This window comes from Marmota marmota, unplaced genomic scaffold (genome assembly GCF_001458135.2).
Source record: "Marmota marmota marmota unplaced genomic scaffold, marMar, whole genome shotgun sequence".
NCBI lineage: Eukaryota > Metazoa > Chordata > Mammalia > Rodentia > Sciuridae > Marmota > Marmota marmota.
This window is the reverse complement of record NW_025999944.1, coordinates 3,127,894-3,151,317: the sequence shown is the minus strand read 5'-3', so window position 1 is coordinate 3,151,317 and position 23,424 is coordinate 3,127,894. Positions and strand designations below refer to the sequence as shown.

Below are 23,424 nucleotides of genomic sequence, written 5' to 3'. Positions count from 1 at the left end.
ATCAGTCTCCTCTTGCATCACTGGCCTTCAAGGGCAGTTTGATTTCCCCCCAAGCCTACTGCCTGTGATTTGGGCACAATGGCCACGGGAAGCATGGAGGCTGGCTGTCCTTCACTAGATGATCCATGAGGCTGGCTTCTTTATGACAGGGACTGGGACCTTCCTTTGTCACAGCTTGGGTCCTTGAGGCCTCGGACAAGGGAGGCAGCTACTGAGTCAAAGAGCAAGGTTATATCAAAGCTATGCTCTGGGAGGGCGTTTAGGTGTTTGCTTTTTTATGATTCCCAGATCAGCCCTGTTGGGTCCCCTGGGGGCCTTTACTAAGGTTTCCACATCAAAGAAACAGCTTTTCCTGGGACTGGGGTTGTAGCTCAGTGGTAGAGCACTTGCCTCACACGCATGAGACCCTGGGTTTGATCCTCAGCACCACATAATAAATAAATAAACAATTAAAAAAAGAAAAAGAAAGAAACAGATTTTCTTCTCCAGTGTCTTCTCCTAAGTCCATCTCCTCTTGTTTTTGATCTTGAAGTCAACAGAATAAGAGGAAGGAAAAGAGAAAAACTGTGCACCTGCAACAGAAGCCATTTCTGCCTTCTAGAAACCTAGAGGACTCCCGAGGCCTCTCCTAACACATGCTTCCCCTGCCATTCCCAGCAACCTGGAGGTGTTATGCCGAGGCACTCCTCAGCTTCCAGCATGGTGGCAGTTTTAATTTCAAGGGTGTTTCTGCAAGACACATATGAGGACCACAGCCTTATTGCAGCGGGCCATGGAGATTCAGGCAGCGTTTGAAGACAGTTAGCTGCAGCAGGGAAAATAACCCCTCCCATCCACACAACCCAGAGCCCTTTTAATTTTAAGGGAACAACATCATAGCCCTTATTCTCAGGCTGTGAAGTGGGGGGGGGGGAAGCAGGGCCGTATCTTACTGTCCCTGCTCACCCCCACCAGTTCCTTCTGGGCAGCTCAAGCCTCAGGCCTCTGTGTGCTAATTTTGTCTCCACTGCCTGAAGCCTTTATAAACTCGGGGCATAAACTCCCTAGCCACAGAGAGATCTAATAATAAACCAGATTTAAACCATATTTGAAGTTATTCATCTTCTTTTTTTTCTTAAAAATAAGCTCATGATTAAAGCAGCAGAGGGTAAGAATTAACTCAGGACACAGGCCCTCGCAGGGTCATCAGGCCCTCTGCTGAATGCCCGCTGCGGCATCAGGAGCGGAGGGAGGTTTCCAGAACTGAAAGAGGTGACAAGTTGCTGGGACCGAGTGGCCTCCAAGCTGGGACCTCCCCGAGCGGGTCTCTGCAGACACTTTACGTATTTCTGGATCTTGCTCCAGATCCTGGACATCTGGGAACCACTGACTGGCTGGTGGGTCACTTAACCTTAGCCTTGGTAACGCAGTAGGAGTGACTCTGTGACGTGAGTTCCCTTCCCATTCCCCTGCCTGTGGTTCGCTAATTCCGAAGACACTTCTGAAAGCTGGTGCCCCCAACCCTACGATGGCCCAGAAGGCCGCAGGGGAAGAGCACGGGAATGGGAGGAGGGTCTTCTCCCACCTCTGTCCACCCCACTTGGTCCGCCCTGGCTGATCATCCTCTAATCAATCACACCTCGGTCTTCTGCCAGGCTTTTCTCGTTCTTCGTGTTCATGTGTGCATCTGTTCTCGGGCAGAACAATCTCCATATAATGTGACTTCCATGAGCCTGTGCTTGCGAAAGCTGGGCCCGTGACTGTCTCACGCATGCTTTGGATTATGTTCTCATGAAAGTAAACGAGGCCAAAGTGGCCGTTGCTGCCATGTTCCGGACATGGGTGTCTCAGGAGTCCCTGAGCCTGGGGCTCCGTCCTGGAAAAAGGAAATCCAGGGATTAGGAAGAGGAGACGCCATTCTTAGGGACTAGGGAGAGCTGTGAGTTATGGAGCTAGATGTCAGCACGGGGAAGATGGCCAAACACTCATGAGCTCCCCGTCTAGTGAGTACTGGGCTGGCAGCCGTCACTTCCCTCCCCATGGGCCACTCCTCACCGTACCGGAAAGCGGTCGTGACTGATTCCCACTTGCTAGGAACGGCCAATAGGAGGGGCTCTCACTGAAAAAGCCAGGTTAAGACCAAGCTATGCTCGGGGAGGAAGTGTCTGCTGAAGGCTGGTGTCAGCCTCCCTTGATTTAAGTCATCCCAGATTCCTGCAAAGGCGGTAAACAGCAAAGTGATGAACTTGGCCTTGGAGCCAGAACAGGGAGGAGGCCCAGTCACGAGGGAGGGCAAAGGAGCACCACCAAGGGGTGGGGAGGAATGAGGGGCAGGGGCTGGACATCCTCTCTGATCCCAGGAATGGCAGGAATCCCTCCCTGAGGGGACCCAGGCAGGGCTTCTGCAGAGCTCAAAGAGGCCCCTGTGATCTGGGTGAGGTTCAGGTCAGAGGAGCACAGAAGACTCTCGGGAATTCCAGCCCTCTGGTGTGCAGGAAAGACATCAGAACCTCGTGACCGTCCAGGGAGCTGTCCCTATAAACTGTTGGCAGATTGATGATGAAATGGCACCTTGAGTCACAGAGCAGGGCTGTAAGGTTGATTTTGCAGGATAATTATGAGATTGGTCGTATCCCACCCATCACTCTTCTTATCCCTCCTTCCTCCTCCCAATTTACAACCCTCTCCAAAGCACTCACCCACACACCCAGATTCACACACATACACCATTGTGCCATTGGCAAGAGGCACCTGGAATCCAATATTGTAGAGAGGAGAGCCAGGAACCAGAAAGTTTTGCCACTAGTTGCTCAGTGATGTAAGCCAGCCAGTAAAGACCTGATCTCTCTCTATCTGTATCTCTCTCCCTCTCTCAACTCAGTTTCCTAACCTGTCAAGCTGGGAGATTAATTTCTCACTCCATCTTTCTCTCAGGCCAGTCGAAGGGATCCACTGGGGCAGTGGAATTCCCAAGTCCTAAGCCCTGGTCTCGAGTCCTACTCAACTCAGAATCTCTGGGGATGGGTCCCTGATCTGTTCTTTTGAGCAATACCCAAATGAGTCAAAGTGCAGCATAGAACCCCTAGCAGAAAGCACAATACAAAATCATTCATAGCTTCATTTAAAATTGTGTTTGTTGAGCCCTTTGGTGTGCCAGTCACTGTGTCAGGGGCTTTGGATAAAGCAGGGAAGATGGAATCAATCCCTGTTCTAGGAACTTAAGTCCTGGGCAAGAGAGTCTCTATCAAAGGAAAACACAGAGCATGAGAAGCACGTGCAACACGGATTTACTCGACTCTGGGAGCTCAAGGAAGGCTTTGCTGCAGAACTTAAGTCTCTCAACTTCCCTGCTCATCTGCTCAGGGCTGCCTTTGCTCAGCAAGTCTTCTTGGGGACTCTGCATCTTAGCTTCTGGTTGGTCACAGTGGTCACTGTGCAGTCCTTGGTAAATGAGGTCATAGGTTCCAAAGAGTTTTAGGTGAAACTCAAGACGGTCAATCGTTCTGTCAGAGGCCCCGAGGCTCTGTGTGCTCCAACTTGTGCCTGTCACCCCTCCTTTCTGACCTCAGATGCAGAAGCAAGACTTCTTAGCATTTTGCAGAGCCTTTGTGCCTTACCTCGGTGGTTCGAGTTTGGTGGGAAGATGCCCGAACTCAAGTCTTGGCTTTGCCACTTGTGTTCTGTGTGCTGTTGAGCAGTTTCCTTCACTTCTTCGAACCTCAAGGTTTTTTTTGTCTAGACCTTTCCACAGGCAAAGCTGTACCTATACACATGCCTGCAAATGTAGATACATATGAGCTGTAATTATGAAGGTTTTAGAAATTTGAAGTTCATATTGATAGCTTCCATTCAGTCTGTTCTTGAGGGGCTCTTTCTTGCCTCTCCCACTCCATATTCAAGTGTCCCTTTACCCAAGCAAGAGCCCTGGGTCCAAGCTACACCAGCACATTGACTCACTCACTCAACCCCATTTTAATCTAAAATAATTTAAGAATTGCTCCAGCCATGCTACAACAAGAAGCAAACCTGCATAAGAAGGTCAAGGTTCATTTGCATTTTCCCACTCATACCAACCCCATCCCAAGGTGACCCATGTGGACTATGTCACAAGTTACTTAAGGATGGTTCTTTCCTTCTTTCTTTGTCCTCCTGCAAATACAATGAGGCTCATTTGTTTCAGTTTTCCAGTTTTTCTATATATATTCCTTCATACCTTCCCTTTTTCACTTAGTATCTCCTGGAAATTATTCCACACCAGTTAGTAGCGATTTCCCTATTTGTTTCTACCGCCACACAGAGCTCGCTTCTGTGAATACACACCACAGCTCATTAACCAGTCTCCTTCGATTGTACGTAGACAGTTTCTGTGTTAGGAATTACAAATAACCGTGCAATGAATAACAGTCGCGTGCATTCCACAATGTCAGAGGTGTATATTCTGGATAAATTCATAGACGTGCGATTGCTGAGCTGGAGAGTAAAAGCATATGTCAGATCCCCTCCATAAAGTGTGGACCGTTTTGTGTCCCCACCCCAACTTCCCACCGCACGGCGAGCAGAGTGTATTGTCAGGCCTCTGCATTTTTGCCAGTCTGGTGGGTGAGAAATGTCATCACAGTGTGGTTTTAAATTACATTCATCTTATTAGTAAAGTGGAACATCTTTTCATTTGTTCAAGGATCATCTTATGCATTTTTCATAAATCGTGCCAGTCTGTGACCCATTTTTCTATAGGATGTTTGGTCCTTTATTTCCTTAATTGTTAATGCTCTTTGTGAATCTGGCTTATGCGCTCTTGTCTGTGATACATGTTGGGAACTTGACTTTTGATTCTGCCCATGGTGTTTTGTTTTTGTTTTTGTTTTGTTTTGTTTGCCGTGCAAAGGTGGTTTGGTTTTATTGTCATGTTTGCCTCTGGATTTGGAGGCAGTTTTAAAATCCCCTTTCTAGACTTTTCTGGAACAATCTAGATTTCATCCCCAGCTCTCCTCCCTGCTTCCCAGAACAAAATCCCCAGTCAGCTTGGAGGAGGCCCTTGCTCATTTTGCAACATCCCCTCAGGGATTTGGCTTATTCTGCCTTATTTTAGGCATCTTCATTCCTGTTGTTCATTAAAAAAAAAAAAAAACAGATCTTACTTTAGGGGTCTGGGGGGTCTGGGAAACAAGCGCAGCCTTCTGAATGAGGGAACACATCATTTGGGTCTTATTTAAGGACTGCACACTCCAAGGGAGGAAGCACCGACTTGGCCTCCAGACAGGGGGTCTTCTTCCCCTGATCCCTTGGCACCCCCTGGTCCTGGGAGGCATGTGAGGCAGGGGGTGGTGCCCGACCTCTATCCTCCCACCTCCTGCCTCCTCCTCTCCTTGGCTTGCCTGGGATGAATGCCTTCATGGTGGAGACCACATTCAGCCTTGTCCTGGAGAAGAGGAATTCTGTTTCCCTCACCACGTGTCAGGGCACGAGAGGACACTGAGCCCTATCAATCAACCAGCTCTTATTTCTTCTTCCTTCTCTCCCAGGGGTCTGAGCAAGATGCAGATAGAATAAGTCATGGAGCTGGCTCAGGGGTCTTTCCCAGCCCACGGGAGATAGGGAGAACCCTCATCCAGAGGGGTGGGACACCGGCTCCCCAGCTGCCTAAGTCTTAACTCTGTGCCCCTTTTCTTGGCTTAACTCAGGACACCTGGAGTTCAGGTGGGGTGGGCTGCTCGGACCCAGGCATACAGTGGGCATGGGCTGCAGGGACAGGTGCTGAGTGGGCTGTCGGAGAGGGACGGACGTGGCTCAGGGTGCAACCTAGGTCTGATGGCACTGGTTCCACCGCAGTGAGGTCGGCTGGTGGTGACGGGGATGCGTTGTGTGTTACCGAAGAGGAACTGGCTGGTGAAGACGAGGACATGCCGTCCTTCCCGTGCACCCAAGAGGGTAAGAGCTCTGAGGGCTGCCCCTCCTCCTCTCTGGGCTGAGAGTCCCTGCGCATCTCCAGGATGGTGAGTGGCTTGTCTCACTAGATGGCTTCAAAATCCTGGCTCTCGTTGCCTTACCACTTACTGGAGAGTGGAGGGCAGAGCCGCGTGGCCCCGGACTGAGCAATATGGACGAAGCCAGCATTTGACACAAGTGCCATCTGTCTCCTATGCTCCTGAGCCCTGTCACGGGCCTCACACTCTATCTAGGTCAGGGGACTTTGTGCCCCGATTGTCCCCTCCATTGTCTCCCATGCTATTTGCGTTGATGTTTGGAGTAGGACCCTTGGTGGCTTTCGGTGTGGATTAGAGCTCTCGTTCTCCACCTTGGCTGTGTTCTGTGATCGGCCAGCAATGCCTGACACTGCTTCTCATAAATGCAGGTTTCTTTTAGTCTGGAGTGTGCACCAGGTGGCACCAGGATTTTTAGTCATTTCTGGTACTCATCCTGCGCAGACAAAGTGGAGTTCACCTTGGGAGTTCCAGTCAGGGCCATCCCCACCTCCAGTTGGGCATTGGGCACCTGCCAGAGTTTCCAGGAAGATCTGGCTCCTTCCTTCCTCCACACCAGCAACCTAACTGGTAGACTGTCAGTATTTGTTTGGTTTCCAGAGGAACTGCTGGTACCTGCCCAGTTTGGGGACTGATGACCAATGTTCTTATTTGCCAGGGGCTCAGGGGTTTCCCAAGGGGAGGGGCTTTTAGTTTTAAAATGGAAACAGACTCTGCAAGGAGATACCATGACAGGAGAGTTTGGGTTCTAGAAGGTCCAGGGCAGAAGGGGACAAGCTGGTCACCCAGGAGTACAACAAGACTGACGATACTGTGGACTACCACCAGAGCCACTGAAGAGGGTAGAGGTGTTTCCCCATCCCAGAGCTGAATGAAGACACCAGAGAGAGAGAGAATGTCCATGGTGATGGAGGGTGTCCTTTGAAGACCCTGACTCTGTCTCCTCTATTCCAGAAAGTTCTAGGACCTGGAGAAATATGGTGAAGCCCGTAGAGAATGAGAGTGGGGACTCCCCTGTGGGCCTCATTTGACAGGTGATGAGGCAGGCCAGAGCAGGAAGGTGGAACTGACCCTCCCATTCCAGCCTCGGCCCCTGGCCTAAGCCACTGTCCTCCTTCTGTCCCCCTCAGGTCGGCCAGGACCCCGCTGCAGCCGCTGCCAGAAGAACCTGTCTTTACACACGTCGGTGCGGATTCTGTACCTCTTCCTGGCTCTGCTCCTGGTGGCCGTGGCTGTGCTGGCCTCTCTGGGTGAGTGCAGGTTCCCCCATCCCAAGCTACTGGGCAGGAATTCAGCACCAAACTCTCTCCCATGAAGACAAGCCCCTAACACCTGTAGCCCAGGCCTCAGAATCAGCATCTTTCTGACTAGGAAATCTTAACGTCTGCTCCACCTGGAGACTGGCTCCTAATTTCTGGTCTGTATGGCCTGGAGCAAGGCCCTCCCCTGCTCAGGGCCCCTCCTTCCCCATGGTAAATGAGATAGTAGGATGTGATCAGTGGCTCTCCATGTCAGCTCCTTAGAATGACCTGGAAGCTTTAAAAATTACTGATGCCTGGGCCCCATCCTGGGAAACATAACCAACCCAGTTCCATTCAACTCTCCAGATGGCTCTGTTGTACATCTGGGGTAGAGATCACTGGATCAGGGACTTTTAAGTCCCTTCCCTGGTCTATGTGAGTGTTTCTCAAAGGGGGTTGGATGTCAGCCTCCTGCATCAAGATCACCCCCAGCATTCACTAAAATGCAAATGCCTGGGTCTTACAACAGGCCTACTAAACCAGAGCCCTGCAGGAGAGGCCTAGAGCTGACGTTTGGTGCTTCTCATGTGTCCTATAGTCCATGACTGTGGTGGCTGGCCCAGGGGACAGTGTGTGGCCAGGTTCAGGTAACCACTGCCTTCTGGATGCTCATCACAATTTAAGGCAAATTGATTGAGAGAAATTCAGTGGTGTCTCAACAAAGCCTTTCTCAATTCACTTCAGACTTTGAAAAAAATAGGCTCCGGTAGGTTTGTTTCAATTTCCTAGACATCAGGGAAAAGACCGGGAGTGGGGAGGGGGAAGGGAGGCAGCAAGGGTGTCCTCACTCTGGGTGCCAACGCTGAGAGTGAGGACCTCCCTGGGAGGGGCACCAGGTCCTATCCCTGACTGGGGACATTCAGTAACCAAGATTCTTGACTTAAAGACAATAAATCAAAAAGTAAGGAAAACAGTGAACACGTTGATATATAAATGACAAAGTGTGAATTGTGCAAAGAGGGGGATAAATTACATGGAGTGAGCCCTTGGCTGCTGGCTTGGCAATAGACTTCATGAAGCACCAGAATAGGAATCGAAGTCACTCAATCTCTATACCGTCAATCCTCCAGCTATACAGGGGTTCTCAATTGAGGGGAAACTGAAAAATGCTGAAAACTGAAAAATACAAGCCTATATAGCAGAAATGATTATTCCTAGGCTCTCTCACATGCCACTGTCACAGAGTAAATGTCTTGACCTCTCTGAGACATGCAATGTTAAGTCGAGTCCAGGGATACCAAATAATTAGAAATCACAGAATTTGGGAGCTGATGAGAGCCTTAGAAGTCAACTAGCTCTACATGTTTTATTTTCTAGATGATTAAATTGAGCTCTGGAGAGGTTGTCCAAAATCACCCAACAAATTTTATACCAATCTGGGTCTAGCAGCTGTTTTATCTGGCTCTTAAGGCAGTGCTAATGTCATTCCCCCACACTTGATTTCGGAGCATCTGTGGGAAGCATCCTGTCTACCTCCAATCCAACCTGCACCCTCATGTCACTGCCAGGCCCCTCCAGGGCCCTGCTGGAGAACAACTGGCATCCAAATGCTGCTGAGATACCCGGATCCAGCCAGCTTCATGCCTTCAGGAGGGTTCCAGGTTGCCCTGGGGTGTAGAGTGGTAGAAGTTTTTCTGGAGGACAATTTGGCAACTTCTACCAAGGACTTAAAAATGTGTTAATGTCCTTTGACCCTGTGATTCTATTTCTATCACTTTATGCTAAGAGAAATCATATGCACACAGCCATCGTATATGAGGATGCTTCTAGGATCAAGCTTTACTCATATTCACAGGTCCAATTGAATTTATAAGCTCAGAAGACAAGGTACCTTAAGTGTACCCAGAATCAGGAGATATTTGTCACTGCTATTCCATTTACATAGAGGACCATGCAGACTCTAAAAGGAATGATTCTGAAGTGACTTACGCCTTGATGGAAAAATGCCCATGACATGTTACCAATAAGGGGCGAGTAAGAGAAAATAGATGGAATATTCAGAACATCCCAATTTTGCTTGTTTACTAAAACAGCATTTATCTATGTAGATGTATGATGCATGTTGATGTAAACACAGCTACAAGAAATACACAGAGATATTGCTACAGCAATTTCTGAGTGGCAGGATTAAGAATAACTTTTTTTTTTTAAATTTCCCTATTCTCTCATATGAACAAGTCCTATTTCTAAAACCTGGGGTGGGGGCATGAAATATTTTTTTAAAGGAATGTGTTTCAAACTTTAATCTTAAGCACCTTCTCTTACTGGGAAGCCTCCTAGGAGAAGGGGGGATGGGGTTGCTTGCAGAAGGCTGATAAAAATACCTCCTCAACCAATGAGCACCGTTTCTCTGATCCAAGACTCTGCCCCCATTTCTCATGTTTCCCTGTAGTTTTTAGGAAAGTGGATTCTCTCTCAGAAGACATCTCCCTGGTCCAGTCCATTTATGACAAGAAGCTTGTGTCAATGCAGGAAAACCTTCAAGGACTGGGTGAGCATGTAGTGCACAGCTGTGCTGATCATGTTGGACCAGGTTCATGGGGTGACAGGTCCCTCCCTCTGTGCCATGGGCTTGGTTCAGGGCAGGCTTTGCCAACCTTCTGGGCACAAGACCAGGACAGCCCAGCTCCTCTCCCCTCTGAAGAAGGCTGCTTCCTGGCTTCGCCTAGGACTATAGAGGGGTGTGTTCTGCATGGGCAGATCTAGCCAGAGTCTAAGGTACAGAAGGAAGCCAAGTGTAGTCCACTCCCAAAATATCCTCACTCGGGGCCATGATTTTTGTGTATGTGGTGCTGGGAACTGAACGCAGGGTCTCACATATACCAGCAAGTACTGTGCCACTGAAAGACATCCCCAGCTCCCCAAAATGATTTTTAAGGCCTTCCAAAGCCCCCTTACCTGTCAGCCCCTCCTCATCTCTGCCTTAAGCCATAGCACAATTCCTGATGCTCATTATCCCCAGCTTTAGCCAGGAACGTCCTGAGAGAAGGAAAGCAAAGGAGCCATGATGGAATGTTTTAAAGGTGGTATGCAGCCACGTGTGGTGGTGCACAGGTGTAATCCCAGCGACTTGGTAGGCTGAGGCAAGGGGATCACAAGTTCAAGGCTAGCTTTGGCAACTTAGCAAGACCCTGTCTCAAAATAAAAAATAAAAAGGGCTGGCATTGTAGCTCAGTGGTAGAACACCCCTGGGTCCAACCTTAGTACTGCCAACATAAATAAATAAAAATACAAGTGGCATGCTCTGATGCAGATGGAAAGTCCTGGTCTGCCACTAACTGGTTGAGTGCTATCTGGCAAGCCACCTTTCTGTGCCCCATTCCTCATGAGTCACAAGGCGAAAATCCCTGCTCTATCTTCCCACAAGCATATTGTGAGAGGGTCGAATAATGGATAAAAAAAAAATTTTTTAAATAAAGTACAAAAAGGAGGTTCTTGGCCACCTCAGAGAAGGCACTAAGATCTATTCTTGAGAATGTGGTGGTGGGGTGGAGAAAACGTCCTGAATCTTTCATTTCAGATCCTATGATTAAGGGTATTTGGTAAAAAATGAAATTCCATCGAGATGGCAAGGCTTTCTAGAAGGATTTCATAGCAAACTTAGGAAAGGAAGCAGGGTCAGGAAGCCCCTTGCTGAGTCATTGTGCCCTGAAATGTTTAAAGAAGCACCATTGGCCCACGGTTCTTCAGCAACTCAAAATGTTGTCCCTTTCTCCTGAAGACCCAAAAGCTTTGAACAACTGCTCTTTCTGCCACGAGGCTGGGCAGCTGGGGCAAGAGATCAGGAGACTTCAGGAAGAGCTGGAGGGCCTTCAGAAGATGCTTCTGGCCCAGGAAGTCCAGCTGGACCAGACCTCGCAGGCCCATGAACTGCTGTCCACCACCAGCAACCAAATCTCCCAGGAGATGGGCGGTTGCTCCTTCTCTGTCCACCAAGTCAACCAGTCTCTGGGGCTCTTCCTGTCACAGGTGAGGGGCTGGCAGGCCACCACCACTGGCCTGGACCTCTCTCTGAAGGACCTCACCCAGGAGTGCTATGATGTCAAGGCTGCTGTGCACCAGATGAACTTCACCGTGGGGCAGAACTCTGAATGGATCCACGGGATCCAGCGCAAGACGGACGAGGAGACCCTCACCCTCCAGAAGATTGTCACCGACTGGCAGAACTACACCCGGCTCTTTGGTGGCCTGCGCACCACCTCTGCCAAGACCGGAGAAGTGGTCAAGAACATTCAGGCCACCCTGGGGGCCTCCTCGCAGCGCATCAGCCAGAATTCCGAGAGCATGCATGACCTGGTGCTGCAGGTCATGGGCTTGCGGCTGCAGCTGGACAACATCTCATCCTTCCTGGACGACCATGAGGACAACATGCATGACCTCCAGTACCACACTCGCTATGCCCAGAACCGCACGGTGGAGAGGTTCGAGTCCCTGGAGGGACGTATGACATCCCACGAGATTGAAATCGGCACCATCTTCACCAACATCAATGCCACCGACAACCACGTGCACAGCATGCTCAAGTACCTCGACGACGTGCGGCTCTCCTGCACACTGGGCTTCCACACGCACGCCGAGGAGCTCTACTACCTGAACAAGTCTGTCTCCCTCATGCTGGGCACCACGGACCTGCTCCGGGAGCGCTTCAGCCTGCTCAGCGCCCGGCTGGACTTCAATGTCCGCAACCTCTCCATGATCGTGGAGGAGATGAAGGCTGTGGACACGCAGCACGGAGCAATCCTTCGCAATGTCACCATCCTGCGAGGTAAGAGGCAGGTCAGGCAGGGATGCTGCCAAGCTCTCAAGGGCCTTTCTGATCTTGCACCTGGTTTTAGGCTAAAATCCTGGCAGGCTGGCACAATCCTGTAGCACGTGCCTAAGGCAGCGGGCAGCTTAGGAACTATCCTTGCAAAATTCTTTTGGAAAGTTTTGGTGGCTTCTAACTTTGCTTATCATACAAACTTGGGTTTTTATATATGTATTTGTTTAATTGGGCCCATTAGAGAAATAGGCAGGCCTTGGCTTTCAGAAACTGTCTGCTTCTGTCTTTTTCCTTTCCCACTCTCTCATTAACGCCCTCATCTGCCCGTCCAGCTATCTGCCCCTCAGAGGCTCCTCACTCTGAGGTGCCCTTCTCGTCCTGTACCCCACACACACTTGAGTTCTCCAGAGAAACAGAACCAATAGCATGTGCATATAAATATGATAGATAGATAGATAGATAGATAGATAGACAGATATTATAAGCAATTGGTTCATGTGATTTTGGAGGCTGACAAGTGCATAATCTGCAGAGCTGATGTCCCAGTTAAAAAGCTGTAAAGCAGAAAATTCTCTTACTGAAGGGAGAGTCAGTTTTTAGTTCTACTCAGGCCTTCAACTGCTTGAGTGAGGCTCACCCATATTAGGGAAAGCGATCTGTCTAGCTCAGTCTTTCAATTTACATGTCAATCTTATCTAAAACTACTCACACAGAAATACCCAAATTGATGTTTGACCAAATATCCAGGCTTCCCACATTTCAGTAAGTTTGACACTTAAAATTAACCATGACAAGTCTGTCCCTTGAGCCAGATGCCGTGGCACATGCTTGTAATCCCAGCTACTTGGGAGGCTGAGGCAGGAGGATCCCAAGTTCAAGGTCAGCCTGGGCAATTTAGCAAGACCCTGTCTCAAAATTAAAAAAAAAAATAAAAAGGACCAGGGATATAGGTCAGTGGTAAAATACCCCTGGGTTCAATCACCAGCACACAAAAAAATTTTAAAAAAGGTTATTGCTTGTCAATTTGGCAGCCATACACATTTCCTGACATCAGCACACTTAATAGCCAAATAAAGATAATAGCAAGATCATACTTCTATGTATCGTGATGCAAGTATCCTGTGTACAACCCAAAACACCCTAACCCTTTCCCCAGAAGAAGAGTGATTTTTACTTTTCTCTTCACATCCCATAACTCAAATACTATGATGTGACGTTAACAACATTTAGATGCTACGATATAAAGTCAATGAAACAACATCTGCAGCTGAAGTCCCCACCTGGTTAAGCCTATCAAAATCCGCTGTTCTTCTCCAAGGTCCAGCTGTCCTCTGCACAGGGAAATGAGAGTGAGTGGGGCCACAGTGGGCATCAGCGCCCCTTCGCCTTTCCAGTCCTTCCTGTGGCCTCCGTAGTGTAGCGTTGCCTTTGGTTTACCCCTTTCCTTGGTGGAGACAGCTGTAAAGGCCTTCACTTGGTTTTTCCCACCACAAGAGCCCTCGCTCCCTGGTCAGGAGCCAACCTGGGGGTTCTGCCAACTCTGGGTGTATCTATGCCAACTACACACCCTGAAACCGGATGTGATGGGAAATCACAGGATGGGTCTAGGGTCCACTGACCCCACTGTGAGTTAGACACGAGACAACAGGAGACCCCCCCCCCTTCATTCCACCCATCTAGATTGAAGACCACCCAACCTCCAACAGCCTTTACTCTGACTCGGGGGCCACAGTGATGTTTTGGGTTGCCTGGAATCAGTATCAGCTCAGAGCTAGGGTCCTGTAGTCCCGCCCAGTGTGTGTAAGTCTGAAATAACAGAGCCACTTGGACAGCCCAGTCTCCTAGCCTTTGCATCCTTCCTCCACAGTATCCAGGGCAGTTCTGGCACTTCTAACCCATTTACTAGGGGTCACCTTTTGGTCCATGCTTCAGACAGGCTCAACTCACCAACCAACCTGTTAGAGTCCTTTCTAACTCCCTGGGTGTCCCCAGGCAAGGAGTGGACCCAGGACTCAAATCCAAGGCTGCCCAGATCCTTGAGTGGCCTTCCACTCAAAGTCACACACTCGGAAAGCAGGCAAGGGAACAAGACGTGCTTCCCAGTACAGATGGCCTCCTGTGGTTCCTTCAGTCGACTCTGGTCCTCTTTCCACCAAACCCCAGCAGGACTGACTCCTTCTCCCAGGCACTGTACCCTCAGACTGCCCTTAGATTCATATTGAAAAGAATCCTAAACTGAGTTCCCCTACACCAGGAACCTGGATGACTCCTTGATAACATCCCCAGAAAGGGTTTGTCTCTGTGGGAAACTTCAGCAGATCTTGGTTCTAGAGAACAGGATAAGTAGGCGCTGTGACCTGGTGGTTCTAAATGTCTTGGTCTAGTCACCCAGGGAGCTCCAAGAGGGAGGTGGAGGAGCTCAGGAGCCCAGACAACTCTCCTCTCCACAAAACTCAGACTTAGCACCAACCTTTCTGACCCTCTGGTTCTCTTTGGCCATTTAGTTCCAAATCTGTGTTGACTTCCTTTTATACCATTGAGCATTTCTACTGCCACTAGGGCTAATTTTTCTTTAATTTAGACTAGTGAGGTATAGAGAGAGAGATCCTGTTTTTGCTCATTGTTATTTTTATTTTTGCAACTAAGCCAGATACTGAGTATTTTGATGGAAACTGAAACCTTCGCACAGTACTTTGCCTAAAGGGTGTATCTCTGTGGCCTCTAAGGAGCCACGTTCCAGTGAAGGCGTCAGTCGACAGTTCTTATAGATGACAAAGACTATTTGCACACTTTGTTACATGTCAGCCTCACAGTGACCCAACACAGTGCTCTCCCAGCAACTGTGGTTTCAGTTGTTCACAGTCAATAGCAGTTCAAGAGAGAGAGAGAGAGAGAGAGAGAGAGAGAGATTTCTTATTTTAAGAGAGAGAGAGAGACCACAGTGATATAGCTTTTATTATAGTATATTGGTTATAGTTGACTTATTTTATTAGTTATTGTTGTTACTCTCTTCCTGAGCCTGGTTTATAATCTAAACTTCACCGTGGGTATATTTGTATGAGAAGAAACAGTGTATATAGATTTTCATATCATCCCTGGCCTCAGGCTTGTGGAATACGCCCTCTGCAGAAAAGGGGGGACTACTGTGCAGTAGAAAGACAGATGTTGGTGTCTCTGTTTCATAGGAAGGCAGATGAGAGCGGGAGGAGGTGGTTGAGGAATGAGCCAAGGTCACCATGACCCCTCACTGTCGTTCTTAGATGCACTCATCGATTGCTTACCCAGAAAGGGAGATGCACACACCCAGAGACATTTCTGCTCAGGTCCTGCTCAGGTGCAGAATGGAGAAGGAGATAGTACTAAGAGGACTGACAGGAGAATGGCCTTGCAGATTTACAGTGGCTTCTGTCCTGACCGTGGCAGAGTTCTCATCAGAGGGCCTCGTCTTAGCCTGAGAGCAAAGTGGGACATCTAAGCTCCATGGGACCCTCAATTCAGCCTCTGAGCAATTATTCAAGTGGTGTCTATCACCCAACATAACCTCCTGGTCATCAGCGTCACCCTATGTAAAATTTCCCACATCTGAAAAAAAAGTTCAGGGTCACAATGCACATCCCATCCCACAGGGACCTGGTCACTTATTCATTCACCCACTGCCCCCCCCCTGCCAGAGCTGCACTGCTGACTAGAATGAAGGGAGAGGATGACAGTGGCCTCAGGCAGCAAGGGAGGTGCCAAGTGCTGATGAAGGGGAGGAGCCTGGCTTCTAATTTGCTCTGGGTCTAGGCAGAATCACTCCACCTGTCTGGACCTCTGCTCTTTGTCATCTGTAAATGAAGGGGTAGGACCAGTCGATCTCTGATACCGATTCCAGCTTTAATCCCAAGTCTCCTCTGACTCACCAGAAAGCCCCTGGTGCTCCCAGGGTGTCTGTCCTCTCCTAGACCTTTTATCTCTTCTACTCTCCAGGGTCATTTCTGTGTCTGTGCTGCACAGTATCTAAGCTAGGACTATCCTTTGGGAATTGAAGACGAAACCCATCACCTCTCCTTAACTGAGCCACCTGAGGCACAGCTTTGGCTATTTTCAACTCCATTTCTTCCACCACAAATAGGAATATTAATTCCTGCCATACCTATTCTCCCTGGGGTGTTTGCAAGGATCATTGGTAACAATGAGCTTGAACAAGGTCCTATAAACAAGGTCTATGAAAGGGTGTCCTAATGCAAGGGGTTGATATGAAGCAAAATTGCTTGATGGCACAGGCTCTTGGTTCTACTCAGAAACACTCAGCTGAGTGCATGGCCTCCGGAAGGTACTCAAGAAATGTTTGCTTGATAAATCAATCAATAAAAATATGAACAAAGTACAGAAGCCAAGAGTGATCAGCAGGGGCAAGGTGTGGAGGAATTACATTTGCCTCCACCCCACTGCCACACCCCTAGGGCCCAGGAATTTGCATGTTGAGTCAGGAAAAGCAGAGTGGCCCCATCTTTCTGTTGTTGGAGGCAGGAGCTGTGGCCAGATGTCAGGGAAGAGAGGCTGGGAAGCCACTGACAGCTCTACTCAGCACCTCAGCCTGAGAGCTGAACCCTTTTGTTGGACGTCTCGGCCTCTCTGCCCAGACCAGTCACAAGCCCCAGATGCCTTGGGGGAAAGCAGCCGCGGGGATGTCAGGGTGGCTTCAGCGAGCCCCTTCTCCTGTATCTCAGCCTTTGGTGTCCCCAGGGCCCTCAGAAAGCTGCTTTGGCTTTTCCCTCACCCTTCTGGCTGCTGTTGGTGGGAGGTTTAGTCTGTCACAAACTCGTCCATCTAGGCAGGGGTGCCAGTCCACAACAGCTCTTCAGATCTCCTTAGGTGACCATAGCCAGGACCAAGAATCCCTGGCCCAGGCAATATTCTCACGAAACGGGAGCCTGAGCCCAGCCACCAGTGTGCTACCTCCAGAGCTGGCACTCCAGCCTGGCCCCCCACGTCCAGGCCAGGACGCCTTCCACTGGGCCATCCTCACTTTTCTTGTTCCTTCTACCCTGGGAAGCTGACCCGTTACCTCTGACTGTGAGAGGCACCAGGGGCTCCTCTTGTCCGTGCTCCAACCCACCCATGGGTGAGCAGTGTCAGTATCTTGAGAAACTGGATATTCTGGCTGCCCCCGCATCCCCTTCCCACCCGGAGTGCAGACCACAGAGCTGACCACCCTACTCATCTCAGACATGCAGTCACTTGTGGCTGGACCCTAATGGGCCTGACAGCCTAATTGCAGCCTGTGGCTTCCTGCGTAATTATGGGCCTCCCCAGGACTCCAGAAGGCTCTGGTCCCCTCTCCCCGCTCACACCTCAGCCACCATTGCTGGAGTTTCCTCCTTGGCCCGAAAAGTCTCCCCTCTGCTAAGAGTGGCAGCCAACCCTCCCCACCTCACCCTCACCCCATTTCTTACCACTGGAAGGATCAGGGGCACTGTCCTAAAGATGGCCTTGGTCAGCCTGCAGCCACTTTCCTTCCCCCTGTGCTAACTTCAGGTTGTTGACTTTGTCCCCAGACAGACCAGGTCCCATGCTTTCCAATTCTCATAACTCATGACTGTCCAGAGGGGCAGCAGGGGACCTGCCTTCTGAGTGCCCATCCCACTCCATAGGGACCACTCAACACTCTTCAGAGCAAGGCTTTGGGGCCCTCTCCCTCCTCCAGGAAGCTCCCAGGCTGTTCGTCCTGGTCCTGGGAGGCTGGGAGAGGCCCAGGAGTCACTGCCACAGTGATGAGGGGCAGGGGAGAGACAGCGGGGTATAGGGGAAGGACCCTGGGCCTCAGAGCCTCCCAGGCCTGGGTGGCGTCCTGGCTCCACAACAACTGGTTAGGGGTCTTGGGCAAGTTCCCACCTTGTGCACAGTGGTTTATCACCTCTAAAGTGACAACAACAACCTAATGCCAGCCACACCACAGACACTGAGTTGAAAAATGCTGACAAATATTAGCTTGTTTCACAACCCTTTCCTTCCCATGTCTGTAGCAAGGGCAACTGTCAGGAGCCCATGCAGATGCCCAGCCCTGACCACCTCCCTCCACGTGATCTCCTTGATATCCAGTTTCTCAAGACCCACCCCCATCGGGTTCTCAGAGATGGGGTCAGCAGTGGCAGCCATAGCTGGGCAATCCATACCTGGGGCAATGAAGTGAGTACTGTGACCGAGACTTCTGCCAAAGATCCAGCAGGAGAGCATGGGCATTTGGTTCTCCTCAAAGACAATATGGAACTGCCCTAGAAAGAGGAGCCTAAGAGGGGCTGGTTGGGGGAGGAGGGGTGTGTCTCTGCCTTTTCTCCTCTGCTGCTGGTGTGGAGACCTTTAAAAGCCCTCATTCCCAGCCACTATGTCCCTTGGACCAGGAAGGAGAGGTCGCCCACCAAAGATGGTGGCATCAGAAGGAATGGAAGGGTCAGGAGCACTGTCCTAAAGATGGCCTAGGAAGAACATGAGGGATGTCAGCTGGTCCTGGAGAGAGGCGAGGCATCCTCGTCAAGATGAGACTGTTCAGACTGGAGGTGGGTTGTGGCCGCTTCCACCCAGAGGTCAAGGGCAGAGAGCATGGAGAACCAGGGAGCTGGGGCAGGTCCTAGAGGAACCTCGGTTCCCAGGGCAGGCCGAGGACAAGCCCAAAGAAGCCACAGTGGAGGAGCAGGGTCAGAGGCAGGGGAGAGTGCCCAGTCAGAGAGGGAAGGGTGGAGGGAGGGACACATGTAGACTGCTAAGTGTGATCCTCAGTTGCACTGACTCATGTGTTAAGGTGCGTGAAGTACAACACAATTGTGCTAATTATATTACGTGTAACTTAATTGTGTATATTAAGTGCAACTCATCTGGGAGTCTCGATTGCATTAAGTGCAATTCTCAACTGCACTCTGTTTTGGAATGGGGAGGGACTTCACCGGCCCCCACCCTCGCATAGCCTCACGGGCCTCACTGCCTCTGAATGGCTCTCTGCTTTTCCAAACCATAGCTGGCCCAGGTGCCAGGAGGAGAGTTAAGATGAAGACAGCAGCCGTGGCTTTGCCAGTTGCCAGCAAGGTCTGCCAGCTGAGGGAGGCAGCCCCTTGAGGGCATCTGCCTGTGCCCATGGCTCTGGCTGCCAGGGGCTCGCTGGGCACCAGAGGGCAGGTCCTGTCTCCTGTCCTCTCCAAGGTGAGATGGGGCCATCTACCGCCAGTTGCCCCCAACCCTCAGCCAACCAACAACTGAATCTAAGCCTCTGCTGCTGGCATACCACAAGAGCCAGCGATGCAGGCCCACATCCTCATGGTAGGCGGTGGCAGAGAACAGACGCGAAGGTTTGTGCTGGCTCTGCTGAGGCTGGCTCTGTCTGAGCTCTGATTTCCAGGATCGGTCATAGTAGAGGACAGTATTCACTGATGCTGTTCCACACAGAAATACTCTGGGAAGGATGCAGAAGAGGAAACTGCAGAGGCCGGGGAGCGTGGGGGTCGAGGCGGCAGGCAGAAAGTCACATCCACCAGAATGAAGAGGCCCAGATGCCACAGAACTGGATTTTGGCAACTTGGAGAGCTCCCAGCTTGGAGCATACATCATCCCTTCCCCCAAGAGGCCCCCTGAGTTCCACTTTCCACTCAGGAAGCCATAGGGGTGTCACCTCACCTCCCTGGGCTTTTGACTCCTCTCTTGAATGAAAGATTTGAACTAGATTCCATTTAGCTAGAGAATTTATACCCCATGCTAACATAAATACATTTTACTGTCATGTGTAACTAAAAAAAAAATACAATTTTTTCAACTTATAGGATTCTACAGGAACAGAGTTATCATGGAGCCTTGAAATCCACAGCCCCCATAAACCCTACCCACTGACCCTTGCACAGACCACAGGAGAAGCAGGTCTGCCCTGGGCCCTGGTCTAGTGATGACTGAAGCTGTTCTGCACAGAGGCCAACCTCATGAAGCCAGAAAATTCTCTTTGTGCTCCTGGGGCATTTTAACGTGCCTGGGCAGAATGACAGTCCCTTTCTGCAGTGTCCTCAGGTTGGCACAGCTCTGAGAGGTGCTAACCTTCAGCTGGAAGAACATGTGGTCATCTCACCCATGGCATGGGTGCCCCTTAAGCGTGGCTCCATAAGGAAGGCTGTGAGTCCTTCTTCCCCAGGCCCCAGGCCAGGGCCAGTCGTGTAGCAGGGGTCCACAGCTGCCTGGGGGACTCACCCTCTTTGAGCATATTACTGAGTTTTCTGGACTGCATGCGAGGCTCTGTGCCTAGGGTAGGGGTGCAAGTCATGGCCCACACTGTCTTTCTGGGGCTCCAGAATCTAGCAGCGGCCACCAGAGAGGAACCTCGCTTTGGCAATCACTTCACTGTGGCTTCTCTCTCTATGTGTCAGCCCAAGATTCAGATGTAGTGGCCTCAAGAGCTCAGAAAAGAGGCTGGAGCTTCAGGGCGGGCTTCCTGGAGGAACAGCCTCTCTCTGGGCTCTCACTCTGCGTCCTCACCCTCTCTGGGACTCTCCTGCTCCTCATGCCTTACTTTCTTGGTTTCTCCTCCCTGTGACCAGACTCCAAACCTTTTCCCAGTTGCATGAGAGGCCATGGGGTTGGGTCAGGGGGTGGGGACAGCAGGCAAAACCACAGGAGGTGTCGAAGGCCAGACTAATCTCCAGAGCAGGACAGTCAACCCCAGACAACCTTGGCCTTTTCCCAGCACAGTCTGGTTCCTGTGGTCCCCAAGTGGAGTCTGGCTCTTGTGGTCCCTGTGCGGAGCTGTAGGAGGGCCTGGAAGTCACAATACGGAGACTGGCCGTGCACCAGGCCTCGCTGGCCACCCTCACAGGTCGTACACGGAAGCTGCTGTTCTTATGCCCCCCCCAAACAGTGGAGCGATGGCCTGAACGCCCAGCGGTGGCAGCCCGGGCTGGGCTTCTTCTGACCCACTTTGTCACTGTGCTCCACCCTGTTTGAGGGAATTGTGAAGACAGCTTCTCATGACTGACATATCCCCTCTTCTCTCCCATCCTAGGTGTCCCCGGCCCTCCAGGACCAAGAGGACTCAAAGGAGATGTAGGCATGAAAGGACCTCTTGGTGGCAGAGGACCCAAAGGAGACCCTGGCAGCTTGGGCCCCCCTGGACCCCAGGGCCCTCAAGGACAACCTGGGGAGCCTGGACCTACAGGAGAAAGGGGGCCAGGTGGTCCACGAGGCTTCCCTGGCCTCAAAGGCTCAAAGGGCAGCTTTGGCAGTGGAGGGCCAAGGGGACAGCCGGGCCCCAAAGGTGATGTGGGGCCCCCAGGACCAGAGGGGCCTCCAGGGTCTCCAGGGCCTTCCGGGCCTCAGGGAAAACCAGGGATTGCAGGGAAGACAGGGTCACCAGGCCAGCGGGGGGCTATGGGGCCGAAGGGTGAACCAGGGATCCAGGGTCCTCCCGGCCTACCTGGTCCTCCAGGCCCACCAGGAAGTCAGAGCCGCTACTGAGAAGGGTCCCTGGCCCAGACATCACCACAGCAGAAGGGGAAGAGAGCTCAGGGCAGCTCAAAAGCCACAGAAGATTGTGGTCCTTTGATTCTGATGTAGGGGTGTTCCCCAGAGTTGATACTGCAGCTTTGGGCTCCCCAAAGTGACTGTACCATAGGAAAGCAGCGCCTGCACACACACACACACACACACACACACACACACGTACACACACATTTCCCTGCTGGCCAGGGTGGCCGACGGGGTTTCCCTGGCTAGGCAGGAGGAGAGGGCAGAGAACCCCCTCTCCTGTGACTGGGCCTGCCAGGGACGTGGCTACCTCAGGAAGAAGGTCTTGAATCTATCTCTGAATGGTGACCAGCTCCCGTCTTTCCAGTGTCTTCATACTCACGCAACCCAGTTCCCTGAGGCTCCCCCTGGTTGAAAAGACTCAGCAAATCTTTAGTGGGGCATTATAATTAAAACTCCAGAGACCAGGTGGGTTTGATGATAGCAAGCCCCTCCCCATAATCACAGGGACAGAGTCATCAGGATGCTGCCCCTGCCTTGCAAAGGGCCATGGGACTCTGCCCTCTCTGGCATCTTAAGGCCCTGCACACAGGGTCCCTGAAAAGATCAACTTTTTGTACGTGTCTAGACAACTCCCTACTTCAATCTTGCCTCTGCTTCTGAGGAGCAGCCCAGAGGGAATCCAAACAGTAGGTGCATCTGTAGGGAGGGAGACCAGCAGGCCCTGGAGTATTCTGCATCAATGCCACCCACTCCCTCAGAAGGCCTCAGAGCTAGAGATGTAGGACAGAGGCAGGCTTGAGGGTTCTCTCTGCAAAGCCACCCCCTGATCCACCCATGATTGGTGTGCCCTGTTCTCTACGGGGCATAGCTGTGGTGGCCAGGGACCAGGCTGCAGGAGGGCCCATCTCGATAACAGGATGATTCTTGCCTCTCGCATCCAACTTTTGCCTCCTGTTCCCAGCTGCACACCAACTTAGAAGCACTGGGCACTGTGACTCAGAAGGGCTGAGTCTTCTTTGAATAAGCAGCAAGGGGACTGGGTGTGGGAAGAGCCTGGACAGCTAGCTACAGGCGGCATCTTTGACGTCACCCCACGTCCTCTGTCAACTTCCTGCACACACTGGCAGAAGGCGACACTGGGAGTTGGTCAAACTCACTGTAAAGCTCCCCTGCTCCTTATGTCAAGCAGATTCAGACACCCCTGGGTGGAGCAGGGAGCTGTCTCCTCCCCAACATTGCCTCAGAGACCTGCCCTCTTCCTGTCCCAAGCCTTCATGGCAGCTTCCTTGTTAATACAGATGTGCAACTGGTTTGTACCACCGGCCCTCCCCCCACTGCCAGGTAACTCTTCGTCTACATGATACTGCCACGCAACATGATATTACTGACCCAGTAAAGAGCTGTTTCCACAAGGGAGGTGTCTTCTAGTTCTTTCTGTCCAACCGGGGGACATGATCTTTCAGGGCTTTTCTTCACATTGATCTTTGAAGGGTCCCACTGTGAACCTGGGTCTAAACCCCTGGCCTCTCATTCTAGAAGTGCTGGGCTTTTTTTTGGTGGGGGGAGCAGTTCCCAGTGGTTTTCAGGAGAGCCACCCCCAAAGGGCAGGAACCAAGCAGGGGTCAATGAGCCCTGTGAGTCTTACAGCATGGCCCTGTAGCTCTTCGGCTAAGATGAAATTGGAAAGTAGGACAGCCCTGGACACCTGAGGGATTCCTCATCTTTCCCTCTTTTGTCTCTAAGACAAGGAGAGAGAAGAGAAAAGGAGGAAGAGACCAGGCCAGACCTGCCCCAAGAGGCCTGGGTCCACAGGTTCTGTTGGAACAGAGATCAGCTGGGCCCCTGGAAGTCAGCCAGGACCTGCTCCAGGAAGATTTGTAAGGCATAGTAACCTCACTCACTAGCAGAACATAGTCTAGCGCCA

At 51.1% G+C, this 23,424-nt stretch overlaps 1 protein-coding gene across 2 annotated transcripts in view; it reads left to right on the top strand.

Moving 5' to 3' along the window:
• Positions 1-22,912, top strand: part of Scara3 (scavenger receptor class A member 3) — a 32,441-nt gene extending 9,529 nt beyond the window's left edge. The window contains exons 2-6 of one of the 2 annotated variants that reach the window (XM_015499445.2): positions 5,809-5,907; positions 7,091-7,210; positions 9,654-9,752; positions 10,983-12,026; positions 21,037-22,912. In XM_015499445.2, the coding sequence (XP_015354931.1) occupies positions 5,809-5,907; positions 7,091-7,210; positions 9,654-9,752; positions 10,983-12,026; positions 21,037-21,488 (1,814 nt within the window). In that variant the 3' untranslated portion in view covers positions 21,489-22,912. The remainder of the gene's footprint in view (positions 1-5,808; positions 5,908-7,090; positions 7,211-9,653; positions 9,753-10,982; positions 12,027-21,036) is intronic. The other variant, XM_048801528.1, reaches the window with a different exon arrangement.
• The last annotated feature ends 512 nt before the right edge of the window (positions 22,913-23,424 follow it).